The 20,305-nt window shown below is 37.9% G+C and overlaps 7 protein-coding genes and 1 non-coding gene across 8 annotated transcripts; 3 read left to right on the forward strand and 5 right to left on the reverse strand. All coding sequences in view use genetic code 12, as the record gives it.

Annotated features, from left to right (window-relative positions):
• Window positions 1–187: 187 nt before the first annotated feature.
• On the reverse strand, window positions 188–3,610 carry ATC1 (alpha,alpha-trehalase; the record flags this gene model as incomplete). Its single annotated transcript, XM_001528240.2, has 1 exon — window positions 188–3,610. The coding sequence occupies one exon, from the start codon at window positions 3,608–3,610 to the stop codon at window positions 188–190; it is 3,423 nt and encodes a 1,140-aa protein (XP_001528290.2).
• Window positions 3,611–5,436: 1,826 nt separating this feature from the next.
• On the forward strand, window positions 5,437–6,336 carry SUI2 (eukaryotic translation initiation factor 2 subunit alpha; the record flags this gene model as incomplete). The annotated part of the gene is made up of 1 exon (XM_001528241.1): window positions 5,437–6,336. The coding sequence occupies one exon, from the start codon at window positions 5,437–5,439 to the stop codon at window positions 6,334–6,336; it is 900 nt and encodes a 299-aa protein (XP_001528291.1).
• Window positions 6,337–6,643: 307 nt separating this feature from the next.
• PVL30_000780 (uncharacterized protein) lies at window positions 6,644–8,335 on the reverse strand (the record flags this gene model as incomplete). Its single annotated transcript, XM_001528242.2, has 1 exon — window positions 6,644–8,335. The coding sequence occupies one exon, from the start codon at window positions 8,333–8,335 to the stop codon at window positions 6,644–6,646; it is 1,692 nt and encodes a 563-aa protein (XP_001528292.2).
• Window positions 8,336–8,789: 454 nt separating this feature from the next.
• Window positions 8,790–10,253, reverse strand: PVL30_000781 (uncharacterized protein; the record flags this gene model as incomplete). The annotated part of the gene is made up of 1 exon (XM_001528243.2): window positions 8,790–10,253. One exon carries the CDS (start codon window positions 10,251–10,253, stop codon window positions 8,790–8,792), a length of 1,464 nt encoding a protein of 487 aa, XP_001528293.1.
• Window positions 10,254–12,362: 2,109 nt separating this feature from the next.
• Window positions 12,363–12,434, reverse strand: PVL30_000782. The gene has a single exon. It is a non-coding gene; the product is annotated as a tRNA-Pro (tRNA).
• A 262-nt stretch (window positions 12,435–12,696) lies between these two features.
• Window positions 12,697–15,177, forward strand: MEF2 (Ribosome-releasing factor 2, mitochondrial; the record flags this gene model as incomplete). Its single annotated transcript, XM_001528244.2, has 1 exon — window positions 12,697–15,177. One exon carries the CDS (start codon window positions 12,697–12,699, stop codon window positions 15,175–15,177), a length of 2,481 nt encoding a protein of 826 aa, XP_001528294.2.
• Window positions 15,178–15,645: 468 nt separating this feature from the next.
• Window positions 15,646–16,995, forward strand: PVL30_000784 (uncharacterized protein; the record flags this gene model as incomplete). Its single annotated transcript, XM_001528245.2, has 1 exon — window positions 15,646–16,995. The coding sequence occupies one exon, from the start codon at window positions 15,646–15,648 to the stop codon at window positions 16,993–16,995; it is 1,350 nt and encodes a 449-aa protein (XP_001528295.2).
• A 93-nt stretch (window positions 16,996–17,088) lies between these two features.
• PUT3 (Transcriptional activator) lies at window positions 17,089–20,229 on the reverse strand (the record flags this gene model as incomplete). The annotated part of the gene is made up of 1 exon (XM_001528246.2): window positions 17,089–20,229. The coding sequence occupies one exon, from the start codon at window positions 20,227–20,229 to the stop codon at window positions 17,089–17,091; it is 3,141 nt and encodes a 1,046-aa protein (XP_001528296.2).
• Between the last annotated feature and the right edge of the window lie 76 nt (window positions 20,230–20,305).

The raw sequence follows: 20,305 nt of genomic DNA on the forward strand, positions 1-20,305 counted from the left end.
AGTAATTAAAAGATTAAAAAAAAGGGAAGAGACAAAGTATGAACAAAAAGAAAAATAGAAAAATAGATAAAAAAAAGAATAATAGAAAAAAAAGTTAAATAAAACTCGTTCTTTTACCATCTAAAATACCCTAATCTATTTCGTTTCTCATCTTTTTTCTTTTCTTTTGTTTTTGATACATGAAATCTTAGAAAAATGCAACTTCTGCCAACTTTGCGCCATCAGAATACGATTCATCGCCGTCTTCTTCCAGAGAAGAGTTGTCGTGTACTCCTTCAACTTCGATCAAGATAAAACGACATTGTTGAATTTCCAAATCTAGTAAAGTTGCATTGTGTCGTACAGGTACCAAAACCTGATCAAATTCTTCTTGAGAAAATGGTTCACTAATTGAAACATCTTGTGATGAAACCTCTTCGAACACTTCGCTTTGATTATACAATTTGTCATTTGGGTTGGCATAACGGTAATTTTTGTACACCTCATTGCCGAAATCTACTTGAGACAAGAAATCAGTGACTTGCGTAAACTTATCGCCAATGTATTTTGAAACTTTGAGTGAAAGCGGTGGTCTATCAGCCCAATTGAACAAGACGCTAGATACATTTTTTATCGAGTGAAGATCAACTAAGATTTTACCCACAGTATCATTTGTTTTAGCTTGCCATCTCGTTGTATTATCGCCGTCGTTGATGGAGATAGGGGTTACACCATATGCACCCTCAGTGATATTATAAAAAGATGCGTCGCCACACTCAGAGATGCTATCAACAAAGCTTTTTTCCGGTTTATACAATGCAAAAGATCTCTTTTCTCCATCCAGCAATACAAAAGTGCCATGGTCTGGATTTCTTTCGGCCAATTGCAATGTTATAAAACCATCTGCATTCTGACTATCGCTTGTTTTGCCGTTATTTTCAATGGTAAAGTGTGTCTGATTAATGCTCATTGATATCGTGTGATTATTGTAGAAAACAGAATTGAATAGAACTCCTTCACCGAGACAAGGCAAGGCAATCGGGTCCAAAAACAAAAACCTTTCAATTACACCCGTGTCGCTTACATTAAGCCTATGTCTCATTCCAGTAAGTCCATGCAAAGCTGCTTGTAAAAATCCACCATGTGCTGTTAGAAAGGGAAACGCGGGGTGTGTGCCGCCATTAGTTTTGTAGTCGTCATTATTCTGCTCCGAAAATTGAGCAAACGGGCCCCTTAAATATGGCTGAACAGCTTTATGCAAATACGATTGAGAAGCACAACCAGAGACTGCTAGCTTGGATGCAACAATGGAAAAAATTGGAAATGTCATTGCGGGACCATAGCTTACCTGTCTCATTGAATAGTATTCCATGTTGATGTATCCTTGTTCTTCATCAATTAGGTTATTTGCCAAAGGGTATGTCATCATAATGACATCAGCTTGCTTAATTCCAACAGTTGAGTTCATGCCACTATATTCCAAAGTAATATTTTGGCTATTATTTGCTGAAGGAATGTGTATATTCTCTGCAATCTGTGAATATACGTCTGGCACGTCTTCACCAAGAATATGTCCAACCATGGTTGCCCATTGCATCAAAAGGGAAATCCCTGAATTCGTGTAAGCACCATTATCAACATGATTGGCATATTCATCTGGATCAGTTAGGTTACTGGTAGTGTATTGCCCTAATGTGTCATTCCATTGAACCAAATAATCTGAGAAAAACGTTGCGGCATTATTGATCAATGTTGAGGCATACTCTCTCAAAAATAGTTCGTCTGAAGCACCGCTAATATAAAGCTCCCATGCTGCCATTGCTACAGCAGTATTTATATGATACTCATAATTTAGACATGGCCCTGTTGCCGTACAATTACCATATCTTCCGCTTGTCCACGGATAAACTGCACCATTATAACCCTCTGGTACATTTTGCACTGCTTGCTCGTGCAAATGAAGTCTGTAGTTGACAATGCTCTTGGCATGTGATGGCATTAGTGGTAAAATTCCGTTAAACATCCAAAGATCAGTGTCCCAAAATACCATACCGGCATAACTATCTGAACTTAATCCACCTACACCAACGGCACCGGTCAAACCAAAAGCTTGAGGTCTTGTATTTGCTAGTAAATGGTAAACGGAAGCCCTCGCGGCAAGATTGAGCAATGGCTCGCTTGGAAATGTAACACGCGGGTTTTCACCAAGTAATTTTGTCCATGCATCGTTGTGAGTAGTTAGAATGTCTTGAATATTGTTATATTTTTGTGCAGCTTCCTTCGCCGACTCTCTAACTGACTTTGCCGTACCAAGATTTTCTGGATCTGAATCAGACGAAACAATACCCACCACCTTATTTATTTGAGTGCTTTCAAAGGGCTCAAGAGTAATCTTTGCAATCTGTGAAATGCGTTCACCGTCACTAACTTTTTCAAGGTTCGACACTGCGCTTGCTCCAGTCGCTCCTGCTGATTCCAAAGATTCAATTAACCTTGAGTAAATTGCTCCATGAGCAGAATCGACATTTTCAGGCTGAAAAGTAATGTAGATTCCTAATTCGTCGTGTCCCAAAGCCGTCAATTCACATCTTTGTGATGTGTTGAAATCCAAAATGTCTTCAACTCTGAGGTTGACTACCTCATCTGAGCGACTTTGAATGTCCAAGGTAACGAGTCCTAGATTGGGTTGTGCTCTATGTGCCACTACTGTATACTTGATATCAATATTGTGCAACCATGTGTATTGAGTCGTAACAATCCCGTTGGAGAGTGACATGTTTTGAACATAATTTGTGATATTTCCAATCTCATGGGTCTCCAAAGATGGATCAAGAGTATAATTTTGACCGTTAGCTTCGATAGCAACATTTAACGTGGTCCATTGTGGGACGGCAGCAATAACGCTTTCGTATCCGTTTTCCAACAATTCAGGGAAATTTGTGCCCGTGGTGTTTTCTTGCAAATCGTAGAATCCGGCAATAAAGGCACCTGCAAACCTTTTATTGAATAATGGCCATCCGTTCGACAAGTCGTCTTCGCAATATTGGCACGTATCAGGCAATTGGTCATAAGTGAACCCATGGCCGAGGTTTGGAATTCGGCTTCCAATATATCCATTGGCAACGTACGGTTGCCGCTGATATTTATTGTATAGTGGGAATTCAAGGGTACCCACTACATTTAATTCATTGTCGTAAAAGGCTTGGCCCGAGTATTTCAATTGGCTAAAAATATCTTTGTTCTCATAGCTGTTGACGAGGTCTTCGAGTCCTTCTAGCGACGAGAAGATGTTATTGAAAACGGACTCTTTCTCGACTTCAGGTACCAAATATGGAAACGCCTCGCAGAACCTGACATTTAAAAGATGAAGACTGTAGAAAAGTATGAAATTTGCAATTAGCGCCATTATTATCATGGATGACTTGCCCTTCGCTCGATTTAAATACAGCTGGAATGTACTATTCGGATGAGAACCCAAATGTGAATCGGAATTGATACTGGGAGTGGAAGTAAACCGTGAAATAAAATTATAATTAGGATCGGGATCAGAATTGGAATTCGAATTCGAATCCGAATTGAAATTGGGGTTGGGATCGTGATTGATATATATGTCTTCTTCGTTGGAAACCATTCTGGTGGCTTTTCATAATGTGGGGTAGAAACAATTAACAATAAAGAATGAATAAATAAAATTATAAACGAGTAAATAGAGAATGTGGATATGAGTCAGCACCAAAATGAGAGGAAAAGGGTTGCTATTGTTGAAGAGACAAAGTAAGATGAAGTAAAATGAGTGGTGCACAAAGTTGCTGGGTTGTGTATTATTATGTGGGGGGGTGGGGTTGATGAAAAAGAAAAGTACAAGAAAGAAAGTATTGTTGTCCTAGTTGTTGTGACGTAAGTACCGAAAAGGGTTTTTTTTTCGCTATAAACGGTTTGCTGTTTTTAGTGATGGAAGCAAAGACTGGATCTGTTTGCTAGCTCTCTGACATTACTTTAACTGTAAGCGGGTATGCATTATTGCCAAACACTATTGTTGTTGAAATTTTCGAGTTTGCGCTAATGTTGATGTTTGCCCTAGTGGATCTCTTTTGTGAGATTGCGGAATTGCAAGATCGCAACATTGCGAGATTCGAAGATTGCGTTTTGCTGCGATGTAAAATTAGGCAACTTCTACAAAAGTAAGTGCTCCAACCCAACAAGAAAAGAACTAAATGTTTGAATAACACCACGTAGATGGTAAAAAGTGCCAAACGATAAAAAAAGTCACAGAAACATCTCCACACATACACACACACACACACACACACACACACACACACACACCTCCCCAATAGCCCAATGCTTTCCTTGTTCAGTTTCGTAAGAATGAAAGTCTACTCTTCTAATAAATGTAGGTGTATGTCATCCGATTTTTTGATTCTCTATATAAAACTTTTAAAGCTTAAAAGTGCAATGTGTACACACTTACACACTTATACACCCAGATGTAAACCTTTGTGCTGTTACGTGGAATCTACAGAGATTATAACGGAGATTTGTGAACCCATCAAGACAAGTTACATTGGTAACAGTGGTAAAATTGAAGGAGAGGAGGGGGAGGTGGTAAAATTGGGTGTTTGGTTAATAACTGTGTGGGGCATTAACAAAATAGCAAAGGTACTACCAACTGTTATATGCAGTGCTAGTCTTGCACGTGAGTGTAGTGCTACCTTTCGAATCAAAGCCTTTGTAAATTTTTATGGTCTCTTAAATCCAAGGCTGTAAACAACTGTTTGCTTAGTTGTTCCAAATTGTTTTATTGATAAACTTTTATCTTTTATTTAAGTATTTACAAGAGTTTGGCAAAAGTTTTGGGCGTTAACTACTACGTCTGAAGCAATAAGAATACAATCTAATATACTCTTTTTTTCTTCTTTTTTGTCTTTCTTATCATCTTTCTACTCAGTCTTCTCTTCAGAAATCTACTCCCTTCACAAAAAAAAAGAAAAATAAAGGGAAAGGTTATATTACTGCCCAAAGTTATATTTGAAATCAATGCAATAACTTTTAGTGCCAATATAATTTAAAGTACACTCAAATCTTCTACACATCTCCTATCACTCATCTTAATTTCTCCCCCTTTTGCACTTTGCAATTTGATTTATATATATATATATGTATGTATTTCTGGATCAACACGTGAGGAGAGTCAGTTGCAAAAGCTTTCTATAAATTAAGAAATAAAAAATAAAAATAGTAAAAAATAAAAAAAAAGGGAAGAAGAAACCGCACAAAATTTTTCACTCACAAGAAAGGGACAAAAAAAAAAAAAAATTGAAAATGGAAATGAGAATGAGACTGTGAAAGAAAGAAAGAAAAATCTGAGTCAACTGCAAACGTATTTCAGGTCTCTCAACATCAAATCAATCCGTCAAGTAGTTTCTTGTCAACTATCAATCAGTAATCCAGTCAAATATGAGCTCAACCAACTGCAGGTTCTACGAGAACAAGTATCCCGAGGTGGATGAAGTCGTTATGGTCAACGTCCAGGAGATCGCTGAGATGGGTGCCTACGTCAAACTTTTGGAATATGACAATATCGAAGGTATGGTGTTATTGTCTGAGTTATCCAGAAGACGTATTCGTTCGATCCAGAAATTGATCAGAGTGGGGAAAAACGAAGTTGCCGTTGTCTTGAGAGTTGATAAAGAGAAAGGTTACATTGACTTGTCAAAGAGAAGAGTTTCAGCAGAGGACATTGTCAAGTGTGATGAGAGGTATAACAAGTCCAAGGCAGTCCACTCAATATTGAGACACTGTGCAGAAAAATTTAACGTACCGTTGGAGAAATTATACGAAACTGTTGGATGGCCATTGAGCAGGAAATACGGCCACGCTTACGACGCATTCAAGAGATCAATTACAGACCCAACTATTTTCGAGGACCTTGAGTCGCCATCAGCGGGAGTATTGGAAGAGTTGAAATTATACATCTCAAGAAGATTAACACCACAAGCAATCAACATTAGAGCAGACGTTGAAGTTTCATGTTTTGGATACGAAGGTATCGACGCCATCAAATCGGCTTTGAAAGCAGCAGAGGCAGTATCCACTGAACATATGCAAGTGAAGGCAAAATTAGTTGCTGCTCCATTATACTTTCTTTCAGTACAATCATTAGACAAAAACCAAGGTATTGCGCTTTTGGAGACAGCCATTGAAAAGATCACCGAGAGCATAGAGTCAAACGGTGGTGTGTGCAAAGTCAACATGGCACCTAAGGCCGTTACTGCCTCAGAAGATGCCGAGCTTGAGCGTATGTTGGTGAGCAAAGAAGCAGACGACAAGGAAGATTCCGACGAAGACGATGAGTAATTAGCATTTCTTTTTTTTTTAAACTGATTTATAAAAAGAAAATATATGTTTACAATTTAGATTTACAAATCTAGCTCGTATCTTTTTTTTTTTTAAAAAAAAAAAAAAAAGAGAAGAAGAAGAAATAGGAATAGAATATAGAAAAGGATTTAAAATGTACAAAAAAAAAAAACAAAAGAAAAAATTGAATAGTTTTTTTTCCCTTCCGCTGTTTCTCTTGTCATATCTTTTTCTTTGAAATTGACCGTATTACTCGCCAAATTGGTATTTAGCTGTAAATTAGTATTTATTTTCATTTATTAATAATTTAGTTGGCTACTTCGACGGTTTTTTTAATTATTAAACTGTTCTTGTTTGCTCTCTCTACAACAGAAGCTGGGAGATTTGGTATGAGCACAGGAGATACTCGAAGCTCTGTTACCGAGTCTGGTAAATGAACATTCTCAAGTGATAATAGCTCTGGGTTACCGCTCAAGTCAAGTAATTTCAACTGATTTCCAAATTTTAAGTTCCTCACAAATTTGAGCTCGTTGTAAGCAAGGCCAAGATGACGCAAATTCTGGGGAAACTCATAGTTTTCCAATATTCGAACTCCTTGATAACCCATCTTGAGGACTTTCAAATTTGGCGGCAATATGATATCTCGAAGGGTAATTATTTGCTTTTCGTTTTCAAAATAGTCAGGGTCATTCTCAAGATCAAGAACTTCGAGCGTTTCGGGGAACACTACATTCTTTAGTGTGGTCAACTGATTATCACCGAGGTATAGCTCGCGTAGCTTTGGTGGTAGTACCACCTTGTTTAAAGTCTTTATATTGTTCTGGTTTAGATATAAAACCTCGATCGTGCTCGGTAGTTTCAATGGATTGATGCTATTGATTCCGTTTCCTGTAAGCACCAAAACTCGAATATTTGGAGGCAATTTGAGCCCGCGTGCATTTGTCATTGACGACTGGAGATTAAGTACTTCAAGCAGGTCGGGAAACTTGACTCCAGCCATTGAGTCACACGGCAAATTGGAAAGCTCCAAATATTTCAAATGCATGGGCAATTTTGCACCTCTCATGCTCTCGATTGGATTGAACCCAAGATTCAAAGATTCCAAGTGTTTGGGCCAATTGATATTCCATGCGTCTTCGAGACGATTGAGGGACACGTCCAAATGTTTTAATGATTCAGGAAATAGGTTGTTCTCGAGAAAATATAACTTGTTCTCCTGCAATTCAAGCCTCTCAAGCTTATTCGGGAACACAACATCGTTAAGTGTAGATAATGCACCTTGGCCAGCAACAAGTACTTTTAAATTTTTTGGCATATGAAATCCTGTTAAAGTGCTTAGCGCGTATCCACCTCCAATATTCAAGATTTCCAAATTCTGTGGCAAAAGTATATCTGGAAACAGCCGAAGACTACTCTCGGTATAGTCCAACGTCCTCAAATTCTTCCAATTGACAATATCCAGCTGAATCTGATTTTTCAATTGCTCTATTTGATTTTTTTCAGTTATGCTGATTGTATCCATATCATATTTGCTAACTACTGAGCAATGCGTGACTTTATCACCAGCTACTTCTTTCAATGTTTGCAAAAAAGTATTATACTCGTCGAGCTCTTTCTTCGAGTACTGACTCCATTCTTTACCAGGTTGAAAATGTACATGATACCCAATATCGCCCACCTCTGCAAGCATATCAGAGTGCGCTTTTAAAAACTCGTTTATCTTGGTTAAATTCGAATCAGCGTCTTTAGTAAATTCGATGCATATATGAAAATGATCAAACTTGATCGAGGCAATAGATGTCTCTTTCAAAACATTTTCAATATTGTTGACTTCTATTACGGAAACATAATTATTTGGGAGTTCTCGTAACTCCTTGAGTTGAATGATTGTGTGATAATATTTGGGTTCACCATACAATAGAACAAGTCTGTTCACTGGAGGTTTTTGTTGATGTTGTTGTTGTTGTTGTTGTTGTTGTTGTTCAACTCCCGTACTCATCAGGCCAATAGTGTAATTCTTCTTCTTAGTGATTGATGGTTGATCAAGAAGGATGAAGATAACTGCTCATCTGATGCGCATTTGAGTGCGCATTTTGATGTTTTCATGCTTTGTAATTTAAACTTTACAGCGAGAAGAAAACACCCACAAACCAGGCAACCTACACGATCACTCTACAAAACTTTACACAAACACTATATGACATACACAAACTCCCTACGAAATAAACAAAAACACTCTATGAACACTTCACGCACTGATAAACCATCTCTTAAACTATTAATATCATTGGCAAGGTACTACAAGCTGTATGTTATATTTTATTCTCCATTAAAATTAAAGGTCATTCAAATTCGTTGCAATATTCTATAAACATATAGATATATATATATATATATATATATATACATATCTCATACTTTTTTGTGTTTTTCTTTTTGGCAATATCACTCAACTATACCTTTTCGACACTTTTAGCAAAGAGCAACCTGAATACATCACCCACAGGCACTGTGATATTTTCCGCGTCCTTCATGTCCGTGACTTCGTCACCCTTTTCCACCAAGATTCGATCTCTTGCAATAATATATCCTCTTATTATGAGCATGAATGTTGCACACGCCAAGAACATTATACCTGTAAAAATTGAACAATCTCTATAACTTGATGGGTTAACTTCGGCACCACTGCCTTTGGTCAACTTGACACCAATCACGGGGGAAAACAAACCTGCAATACCCATGATACTCCATATTTGACCAAACACTACACTCATTTTTTGGATCCCAAAAATTCTTGCAATTAATGGTGCAAAAATGGCATATATTGATCCCATCAATGCACCCATAATCAATGCAAAAATTATTACTGTGGCATAGTTGCGTGCTGGAATCCACATGGCCAAACAAAAGATGCCGGCAATGTAGTAAACAACAAACCCTACAGTTGCAGCTCCATACCTATCTGACAAGTATCCAACATTTGGTCTACCAAACAAAGAGCCAACCTGGACCATGGCAGACACAATGGAACCTTGTCTCTCGCTATATCCAAGGCTGGTTGTAAAATTGGCCAAGGTATAAAGAACAATCACGTAGCCCAAAATACAAGTGATCACAAAAAGCATCACCAACCAGTAAGCAGCCATTCTGCAAGATGAAAAGTTAAAGAAATTAAACTGGATATGGTGTGTTTGTGCTTTACTCTTGGCAAGAAAAATGGCAATCCATGTTAAGCCAAATCCAATAATACTTTGAACTCTTAATGCCCAAAACACGCCTTTGGTGTCAACAACTTTTTGCATACCCAAGTTGAAAACGAGGCCACCTAAACCTGATCCTGCTGCACCAATGCCCATAGCCAAAACTCTTTTCTTCTTGAACCATTGTGGCAATACTGTGGTTGCTGGGATGGAGAGAAATGCTAATCCAAAACTCTGCATCAAGCCTTGAGTGCAATACAATTGCCAAAGCTTTCTCGACCAACTGGCAAGCATCAAGGCTGTAAACTGTAAGCAATTACCGATAATAAGTGTCTTTTTAAACCCAATGTAGCCCTGGATGACCGTAATCACTGGTGAGAAAAACAACCCAACGCCAAATGCTATTCCCCCAATATAACTATAGTCCATCTTTGTTGCACCTTCAAACGTCCCATTAGTCAAATAGTTTGCAAAGTATATAGCAAACCCGGAGTTCATACCCCATGTACAAAAATTGAAGAGCACACAAGCACCACATACTACCCATGCATAACCTTTGTCAATATCAGGGTCTTCTTCGTCGAGCTCCTCTGGTGGTGGGAATATTTCTTCAGGATTCGTTTTCTGATGTGAAAGCCTGTCCTCGCCATGAAGTGTGCTGCCAGATTCTTTATTTGCAAGTAGCTCTGGATCCGTTTCTGTCGGTGTTGTGGTCATTGTAATATTATAGAAAAAAAAAAAAGGAAAAATTAAGTTAGCAAGTTAACGTTGACAGAACTCTTATGCTATTCCTTTTTCTCCCACCCTTTTATATATATATGTATGTATATGTTTTTCTTCCTTTCGTAACTTTGCTTTTGTCTCAAAGGAAGTATCCAAATTTATATACAAATTTTTGGTATTTGTCATTATTGTCCTCATCTTCATTACTAAATAAATACATAAATAAATGAAATTAAAAAAAAAAAAGCCTACTTCATGCAAAGTGTGGAAATAATTTTTTGACGTTAGACCAGTCATTTACACAAAGTGCCATGAACGGGCTCTTTGTTGTTTTTCCCTTTCTCTTTTTTTTTTCTTTTTTTTCTTTTTTATTTTTCATTACTTTATATCTAAGATATAGATTAGACTATATAAAATAGAGTAAAATTAAATAAACCCCCATTAATCTATGTAGTTGATTTTGACATGATTCGGCTAGATGCGAAAGTGTGTGTGTGTGAAGGAGTAGAGCAGTAAAAAGTGTGGTAAGGAAAAAAGGCGGAAAATTAGAGCTTCAAGATATTGAACGAGCCGTGTGTACACTTCCATCCCTCGGCAGTAAGTATTTCTTCCGCTTACCGCACCGCACCCACGCGGATTCAATATTTCGAATTTCCTCCATCCACTCAAATTAATGCTGATAAATCATTTTTAAAGCTGATGGTTCTTTAATCTAGAGGTGCTATAGTGAGCCGGCTTTAGCGATTCATTTCTTTAACCTCATAGGCCTTGGAAGGTTGTTTCTTTCTTAATCACATAAGTACAAGGGGAAGCATTGAGGAAGACAAGTACGGAGATATGCGGCTTTACAGTAGGTATTGCATCCTTGTCGAACATTTAAAAAAAAAAAAAAATTAAAATAATAAAGATAAAAAAAGGTAACCGATAAAAAATATTGAAAATCGGAAATGAAGATATGCAAAAAGAAGTATAAAAATCATAGACAAAAACTGTTTTTATTACCCCATTTTGGCAAAGAAATTGCGTACTTCCTCCACATCATGAGTTTAGTGAATATACTTGGTTGCGGGTTCCTAAATCAAACTCTCTCTTACGAATTTGAAAAGAGTGAAAAGAGCTCAATACGTGCCTTCTCTTTGTCTTGACCATGTCTATCGAAGTAGTGAGTATTGAAGAAAGTTCGATCCGCACTTCCGAATTTTGCAACAAAATAAAAAAATAAAATATAAAATATAAAATATCAATAAATAAATAAATGAATGAAGAAATGAAGAAATAAATTAAAAGAGAAAGCAGTAAAAATGAAAGTGAAAATTTTTGGGGTGGGGGAAGAGGAGTGGGGGATGAGAAAGACGTTATTGAAAAAAAAAAAAATTGTGAATATGAAAAGTTTAGTCACGTGCTTATTGTTTTCTTGTAATCCTTTTGTTACTTGATATTTGTTTCTCTGAGTTGTTCTTCTCATTCCTCTTTATCCTTGTGAGTCGTACTATTGTTGCTTAGTTGTTTACATTACACTGAGTGGAAGCTACGGAAAGCACCTATTCCGATCCGATTGTATTGCATGATACTGGTTGTGAAACAACAAACTGTATGATAGGTGGAAAATAAGCATCTTGAAACTATGAAGTATAAATACTTGAACATTTCAGGATATAGACGATTTGCTTCTTCATAATTCCCCTTCCGTCGGAAGTTATCTTTGGTAAAACACAAATACAGTTATTTGCAAAGGATAATTAAAAAGAAAGGAAAAGAAAATTGGAAAAAAAAAATATGAAGATATAAATTTATAACAAAATTGTGCGAAATAATTGCAAATAAACGTACAAGTCTGTCCAAACAATTGTATCCCATTAAACATCTTGTTTTTCTGTTTTTTTGTTTCTTTTCGTCTAATTTCTCTTTTCTATAGTAAAGTAAAATGGAGAACTTCCAATTGTCCATTAAAGAATATATAATTGGAATGTTTTTAAGTTTTAGTCCAATAATGGAAATTAAAAAAAAGAAAGAGTTGAAGTTTATTATCATCTATTTCAGCAAAAAAAGAAGGTCAACCAAGAGAAGTTGGTAGAGAGAGAGAAAACAAAAAAAAATTAAGCGGGGGCGAACCGGGAATCGAACCCGGGACCACTCCTACCCTAAAGAAGTATTATACCACTAAACCATCCGCCCATCTTTAAAGATCAAATATTGCATATATCTCAAGCCTCTTTGCTGCATACATACATAGCAAAATACTTTGTTTCCCTTCTACTGCTCATTTATATCTATGAATTTATGAATCTATTTATTTATTATTTATTGATTTATTTATTTATTTATTAATTTATTAATTTAGCGCATCTTTTTTTTTTGATTTATTTCTTGATGCTTTCTAAACTTCATTGAACAAGTTATTTTGCGACCAAATTTGATCTTCACTCAACATTCTGCAATGATTGTCCGAAACCTTTTGGGAAAAAATCGGCTATGTTGTTTGCAACCGAAGTTACTATTATCAACTCTATCACAACGACCACAACTGCAATTGTCATTACAACTACTATGTCGTGCGACAAGGCTGTATGCAACTGTCAATGATATTGCATTGCCCAAAACTCGAAACATTGGTATCATTGCACACATCGATGCTGGAAAAACCACCACCACGGAAAGAATGATTTACTACAGTGGGAAAAGTAAACGTATTGGAAATGTTGATGAAGGAGATACTGTTACCGATTATTTACAAGCTGAACGAGAGCGTGGAATCACTATCCAACTGGCGGCAATTACAATTCCTTGGAATAATCACAAGATTAACATTATCGACACACCTGGACATGCAGACTTCACATTTGAAGTTATACGATCATTACGCGTTCTTGATGGAGCAGTTACCATTTTAGATGCCGTTGCTGGAGTAGAGGCTCAAACAGAGAAAGTTTGGAAACAAGCAAGCGCTTTAAAACTACCAAGAATGATTTATGTAAACAAGATGGATCGACCAGGTGCTGGTTTCAGTCGAACAGTAAAGGAAGTGATCCAAAAGTTGGAAACCAGGGTTGTTTTATGTAACACCCCCTTTTTTGAAAACCAAGAGCTGAATCCCGAGTTTAGAGGTGTTATTGATGTGATCCATGGAAAATTATTGAAATGGAAGGAAGCCGATGAATTCGGTAAAGAAATTGATGTTGAAGATATCGATGAAACTAAACCCGAGCTATATGATGTCTACTGCAAGGCTAGAGAATATATGGTGGAGACCTTGGGAGAATATGACGAATCAATCATTGATGCATTCTTGGAAAATGATGAAAATTACTTGAAAATATCACCCGAGTTGCTTAATCGCGCAATTAGGAAAGCAACAATTGATAATTACTTGGTACCAGTATTTTGCGGAGCATCATTTAGAAATATTGGTGTGCAGCCATTGATGGATGGTATCACCAACTACTTGCCATCTCCCTTGGAAACACCTGTGCCAGATATCAAAAGCAAGAAGAAACAAGAGATTTCAGCAAAAATGGCTAACAACGGACTTATAATCAACAACGATCCCAAGCTCACAGTTGGCTTAGTATTTAAGGTGATGAATCACGCCACTAGAGGACCAATGGCTTTTGTTCGGATCTATAGTGGCAAGCTAGTGGCCAATTCTATGGTGGTCAACTCAAGAACAGGAGCAAAGCACTCTGTAAGAAAGTTACTCATAATGCACGGTGACCAGCCCGAAGAAGTCAAGTTTATTGGTGCCGGTAACATTGGAGTTATATCAGGTTTTGAAGACGAATTTCACACTGGTGATACAGTTATTTCGCATGCGACTAGTAAAAAAGCTGTGGGAACAATGGAATCCACGATCAAGTTGATGCCCATTGATATACCACCTCCATTATTCAACTCAAGTATTGAACCATTTACTGCAGGAGATGAAGCACACATGAAGAAATGTATTGATATTTTAATTAGAGAAGATCCTTCGCTAAAAGTACACACGGAGGAAGATATGGGTCAAACGATCTTGAGCGGAATGGGTGAGTTGCACCTTGAAATTGTCCGCGATCGATTGATTAACGATATGAAGGTGAAGGCAAACTTGAGAGATATAGCCGTGGCATACAAAGAATCTTACATTGGTAAAACACCCACGAATGGTCTGTTTGAGACCGAATCGATACAAGTGAAATTAAGTATTGAGCATGTGGATGATTGCAAATCGTTTGAGGATGTAGATGGTGCCATTATCTTTGAAGATGAAAACAATGTCATCATCGTACCGGAATCACTGGTTTCGGAAACAGTCCAAAGTGCCACCGAAGGAAGGAGATGGAAATGCCCAAGTAGCTATGAAGAACTCCATGAAGCAGTTGTTAATGGTTGTTCGATGGCTTTACAGACTGGAGGGCCGCACCTCGGTCTCAGTTTGCATTCGACGCTTGTCAAAGTAGAGTTCTGGAATGCACCAGTTGAAGTAAACGAGGAGCTCATTCCTCCATTGATGAATGCTGCTCGTGAAGCAGTGCAAAGTGTTAAGGCAAGCGAAAACAAATTTGGTTTTTTGGAGCCTCTCATGAATGTTCGTGTATTTGTCGATTCGGCAGATATGGGGGAAGTCTCGCATGATTTATCTCAAAGATGCCAAGCACTCATTCATTCAGTTGAAGATGAATCACTGCTGAATTTGGAAACTGCCAATTGGGCAAAGGACGAAGCCGAGAGAGCTTATCTTCCACCAGATTACACCATGTCAAAGACTGCTCTTGCAGATAACTACAAGACTAGAAAAGTGATCCATGCAGAGACACCATTGAAGGAGATGATTGGGTATTTATCAAAACTTCGCTCTCTAACTGGAGGCAAAGCCACATTCGATATGAGCTTCCTAGGTATGAGACGAGTGACGCAAAGTAGATTAAACCAAATTTTCTAACACCCATGGGGTAGTCAGATTGCTTTTCTGAGGTGTACTGTTTGTATGTCGCTAGTTGTCTCCTTGTATATAGAATAGATAATAGAAACACAATGTATTTATATGAAAGCACGAGACAACTAGGATAAAATATTCTTTTTGGGTCTTCGTTTTATTTACCTTTATCTTTTGATTTATTTCTTCAATATATTTTTCTGGCTTGTTTTTTTTTTTTTTGAAATCGAAGGTGAGATCTCGAGAACTTTCCACAAAAACCACGAAAGCGCAAATTTATCTATCTATATATATATATATATATAGAGAGAGAGAGAACTGAAATGGAAACAAAAAAGAAAAAAAAAAAAGTGTAAACTTATCTCCAATATAAATTCAAGTACGTCCCAAGTTCAATACAAGTACAGTCTAATTAGATTTTCAACACAGTGCTCTACGCATAGGCTAAATTCATCACCTAATACGAATACGGAGATGAACAGACCGCCTTTTTTGATGGATTTTGTAGATAGGGCACCTTTGTCTCTTGATAGAGACCGAGTGACTTGTCTCTTGTTAATCAACTCCCATTTGATGAAGAAATGTATCACTGTGTATTCAACAATCATATGTAACCAACAACTCATGCAGCAAATGTCAAATGAGAACAGGATGAATGTTACACAATCATACATGAACTATTTGAAAAGATTACAATCAAATGTTACAACATTAAACTATATCCATGAAAAATACCATGGTGACTTGCAACAACAACCAGTACCAAAATCTACATTCCCATTGGTGTTGAATGCGCCTCCCGACATGCCTGAATTGAATGCGTTGTATTCAAAATTGCAGGAATTATATGCGGAAGCTGTGCAATTCTTGAGAAGCAGACTTGATGAAGTGAGAAAGCAACAAATGTATCAACAACAAGGTCAAACACAAGGGCAACAGAGTCAAGGAGGAATACCGCCACAACAGCAGCCACCTCAACGACCACAATCTCAACAACCGCAACAGTTAGGAATGGGATTACCCCAACAACAACAACAACAACAACAACAACAACTACACCCTCCCCCTCCACCGCAACCATCACTACCACCGCAACAACAACAGCACCAATCTCCTCTACCACAAGGATTTCCACAGCAATCACAGCAATCATTTCAGGGCCAAAACTTGTCTTTTGCTCCACAACAACCAATACTGCAGCAATCGCAACCACCATCACAACAACAACTACAACAGTTTAATCAACAGCACCAACCACACGTTTCTCAATCACAGCAAAATCAGCAGCCTCAGGGACAATATTTTTCTCAACAAGGTTTTGCACCACCTCAAAGTCGGCCCCAGCAGCAAGCACACCAAGCACAGCAAGCCCAACAAACACAGCAAGCCCAACAAACACAACAAGCACAGCAAGCACAGCAAGCACAGCAAGCACAGCAAGCACAGCAAGCACAGCAAGCACAGCAAGCACAGCAAGCACAACAAGCACAACAAGCCCAGCAAGCACAACAAACACAACAGCCACAGCCAAACCAATCACAACAACAGCAAAATAATCTTCTGCATCAACTCCCACAACTGCAAATGTTACAACCACCACTGGCCGGCATGCAGTTCAGCCAAGGTCCACTAGATGATGTTTTATTAACAGACAATTTTGCCTCTACTACTCCATTAGATTTTGGAGGTATCAATTTCAACAACGGCATGAACGACTCATCTGGAGGTATGAATGCGTTTACAATGGCTACATTATCACCACAACAGATTTTGCAGCAAGCGAATGAGGGCAAAGAAACCCTTCAAAATGACTTTTTATTCTGAACCTGTAGCACTAAATGTTTATTAGATTTATAAATTAATGTAATGTATTATATTTACTATTAAGATATGTTTTTATTAATGTTTTCATTGCTTTCATTGCTTTTTTTTGTTGTTGTTGCTGTTGTTGCTGTTGCTGTTGTTGTTGTTGCTGTTGTTGTTAAGATTGGTGTTATTGTAAGCAAATTCATTAAAAACATCAGCATAATGATAGTGATGCTGAGAGTCAGGTTGTTCGGTTGAATGCACATGCAACCATCCTGCCTCATTGGTAATTTCTTTCCACAATTTTTGTTCTTCATCAAGGTTAGGAAGGTCTTCAAATCCTTCTAAATCCAAATCCAAATCTGCATATGCTTCAGAGCTGGTGTTTTGAAAGCCACTGGCAAATTGCAAAAAATCGAGATCATTTGGCGGTGTATGGTCATGTTCAGGTTTCAGCATCGTAACATCCTCTTGAGATTCAGAAGAGAAATCGACAGCATGACTTTTGCCCTTGATCCCATCACCACCATTACCACCAACATGATCGCCACATCCGCCACTAACACTACCTCTACTACTACTACTAATACCATCGTTATATGCTTTAAAGTCGTCATCATGTTTCTCCAAAATATCAGCCATGACACCATTAAAATCTAGTACACGAATAAGCTTCAAAAGTTGTGCTCGTCTCAATGCAGCAGGATAATTACCTAAGCGCTTCATTTTGGTGAACAAGACAAGTGCATGATCGAGGTGGTTCTTTGTTGCTTCATGTACTCCAAATGATGCATTGAACAATATAAGTGTTGAGGCAGAGGTAAAGAGATACTCACGATCCATCCAACCAAACAAGGCCACCATATTCTCGGGCAAAAGTGACCAAATGCTCTTGACTGTATTGATTGAGGCTTGGAACGAAGCATTCAACAAGCTCAACACATTTTTAGAATACTTTGTCAAGTCAATATACTTGTTTTCCTGATCCTGTGTTTCTTGGAGTTCCTTGAACTTTTTGCTTGCAAAATAAAATAGCAAGGGCCGTACTGCCAAGTTGATACCTTGGAAATACTCAGTCATCAAATTGACAATCAATCTGGAAATCTTGGGTTCATCAACCGAATAGTCAACGTCCAAGTACTCAGGTAGTGCAGTTTTCCACGAGATTAACTTTTGCACCAAGTCAGACACTATGGGAAGGATATTAAAACTTGGCTGTTTTGTGTATAATGATGACAAGATCAAAGCATTGATCTGAGTAATTGTTACACAATTGTTGATGTAATCTGCTCTGGGGAAAATGTAATATCCTCTTACATCACTTTCATTTCGTGGCCAATCTGTTAAATCATGTTTGAAATCAGCAGGCAATTCAGTCGACACAGAGTCATCCGCAAAACTTAAAGGTAACCCAGCTTTGGATGAAAGCATTCGCTCATACATATACACCGTCCACCAAATTCTTCTTCTATGCTCAAGTTCAAACCGGTCAATGTTTTCCTGATCAGCATCAACATGCCACCCCAATATCAATGCCGCACGAAGCGCCAACCCAAAATAAAAGTAGGAGGCGATGGTACAGTCTGCTACTTGCAAATAGAATGCATACAATAGCATGGCTTCAATACCTCCATCTTTGGTAATATTGTCAATAGCCCCCGATGCGAACAATCCAGTGAACAATTCCGACGCTTGAAAGAAAAAGCCTGCTCCAGGTAATGTATGTTTTTCAGTTTTATTTTTTGCACGCTTTTTGAGTTCCTGTTTTTGCCGTTTAACGTGTGTGTCAGATTCAGTACCCAAGTACATTTCACCTACGGAGAATATAAGCAAGATTTTACAAAACCAAATGGTTTCCAAGATTGTGTCATCGTCGGCATCTTTTTTGATGCAATTATCCTCCGAGCTTAAATCCGGGTCAGGGGTCTCATTCCTTCTCAAAATCTTTCTGTTCTCTTCCATCTTTCCTGAATATATGTTTGTCAAAAATTTCTTTACGAGTCCTTCATTGAAAAAATAGAAGCACCCATCATTATAGTTAATAAAAGTGTCTACCAAGAGCATGGCATATGAATAAGAAGGAAGGGAAAAGTTGATATTTAAACCTGGCCTTGTATTTGTTTTCAGCAATGTAATTTTGTAAGCATTTCCTTCCGATTCCAAAATCTTGCTTTTCCTCGAAGGCATTGTTGATTTGGGCGATAGGTGCAGTGAAGTGACAGAATCATTTCTTAACAAAGTAGCCGAGTGTAAGGAGTTCTCATCAGCAGTTTTTAAATAACCATCAACAGTATCGGACTCTCCTTCATTTTTATTTATATTTTTATTTTTACTTTCACTTTCACTTTCACGTTGATTTTCACTTTTTTCACCTTCCCCTTCTCTATCTCCAACTCCAACTCCAGCTCCGACCCTGCTTCCGCCTCCATTTCCACCTACATTTCCGCCTCCATTTCCAACTTCATTTCTGTTGCTCTCCCTGAAATTATCTGGTAATGATGAACCTGAAGAAAATGATGGCACCATATTTTGGATTTCTAATCCAAATAAGGTCATTGATGATGACCCAACGTACACCTTTTCCCCTGTTCTTGACAGAATAAGCCTTCCATGCTTATCCAACGATGGGTTAATCACCTCAACGTTATTGCCCAAACTTAAACTCGAACCCGAAGTAGAACTCAAACCCAAACCAGAATTCGATATTGGTATTGATGATTTGTTACCATGGATCTTACCAGCGGCATGTATTGGATTGAGTGGGTGATTAGTTGTATGTTGAAATGTACTAGCTTGCCTTCCAGTTTGGTATTTCATATGTTCCAATTCTTTCAAATCGATTCTCATGGCGGCGTTTTCCTTCTTCAAACGTGCTATATCATCGTGTAGCTTTGAAAGATATTTCATTGATACCACAATCTTCTTATCTGCTTCAACATATTCACATTTTGTGCGTGCTAAATGACACTTTTTGCATGGTTCTCCACCAGGACATCTAATGTGTCTGGTGCGACATCGTATACAAGCTAGCGATGTTCTTTTTTGACGTGTATTACCAGAAGTATTATTTGTGAGGTCGATGGGAGTGTTGTCAATATTGTTATTGGTGGTGTTGTCCACAGTATTAGCCGCATTCTTTGGTATTTGCGTGTGATTGAGTGATGGTGAAGGGGTGCTGCCATCAACTTGTAAAGCTTCGGAGGGTGTTGATGCCCCTAAATTCTGCTGCCTTGTTCGAAACTGGTCATGCATGTTTTCATACAGATGGTATGTTCTGCCAAAAGTGGTGGATATAGGGAATTAAAAGATGGACTCGATAGATACCAAA

This window comes from Lodderomyces elongisporus, chromosome 1 (assembly GCF_030384665.1).
Source record: "Lodderomyces elongisporus chromosome 1, complete sequence".
NCBI classification, from domain to species: Eukaryota; Fungi; Ascomycota; class Pichiomycetes; order Serinales; family Debaryomycetaceae; genus Lodderomyces; species Lodderomyces elongisporus.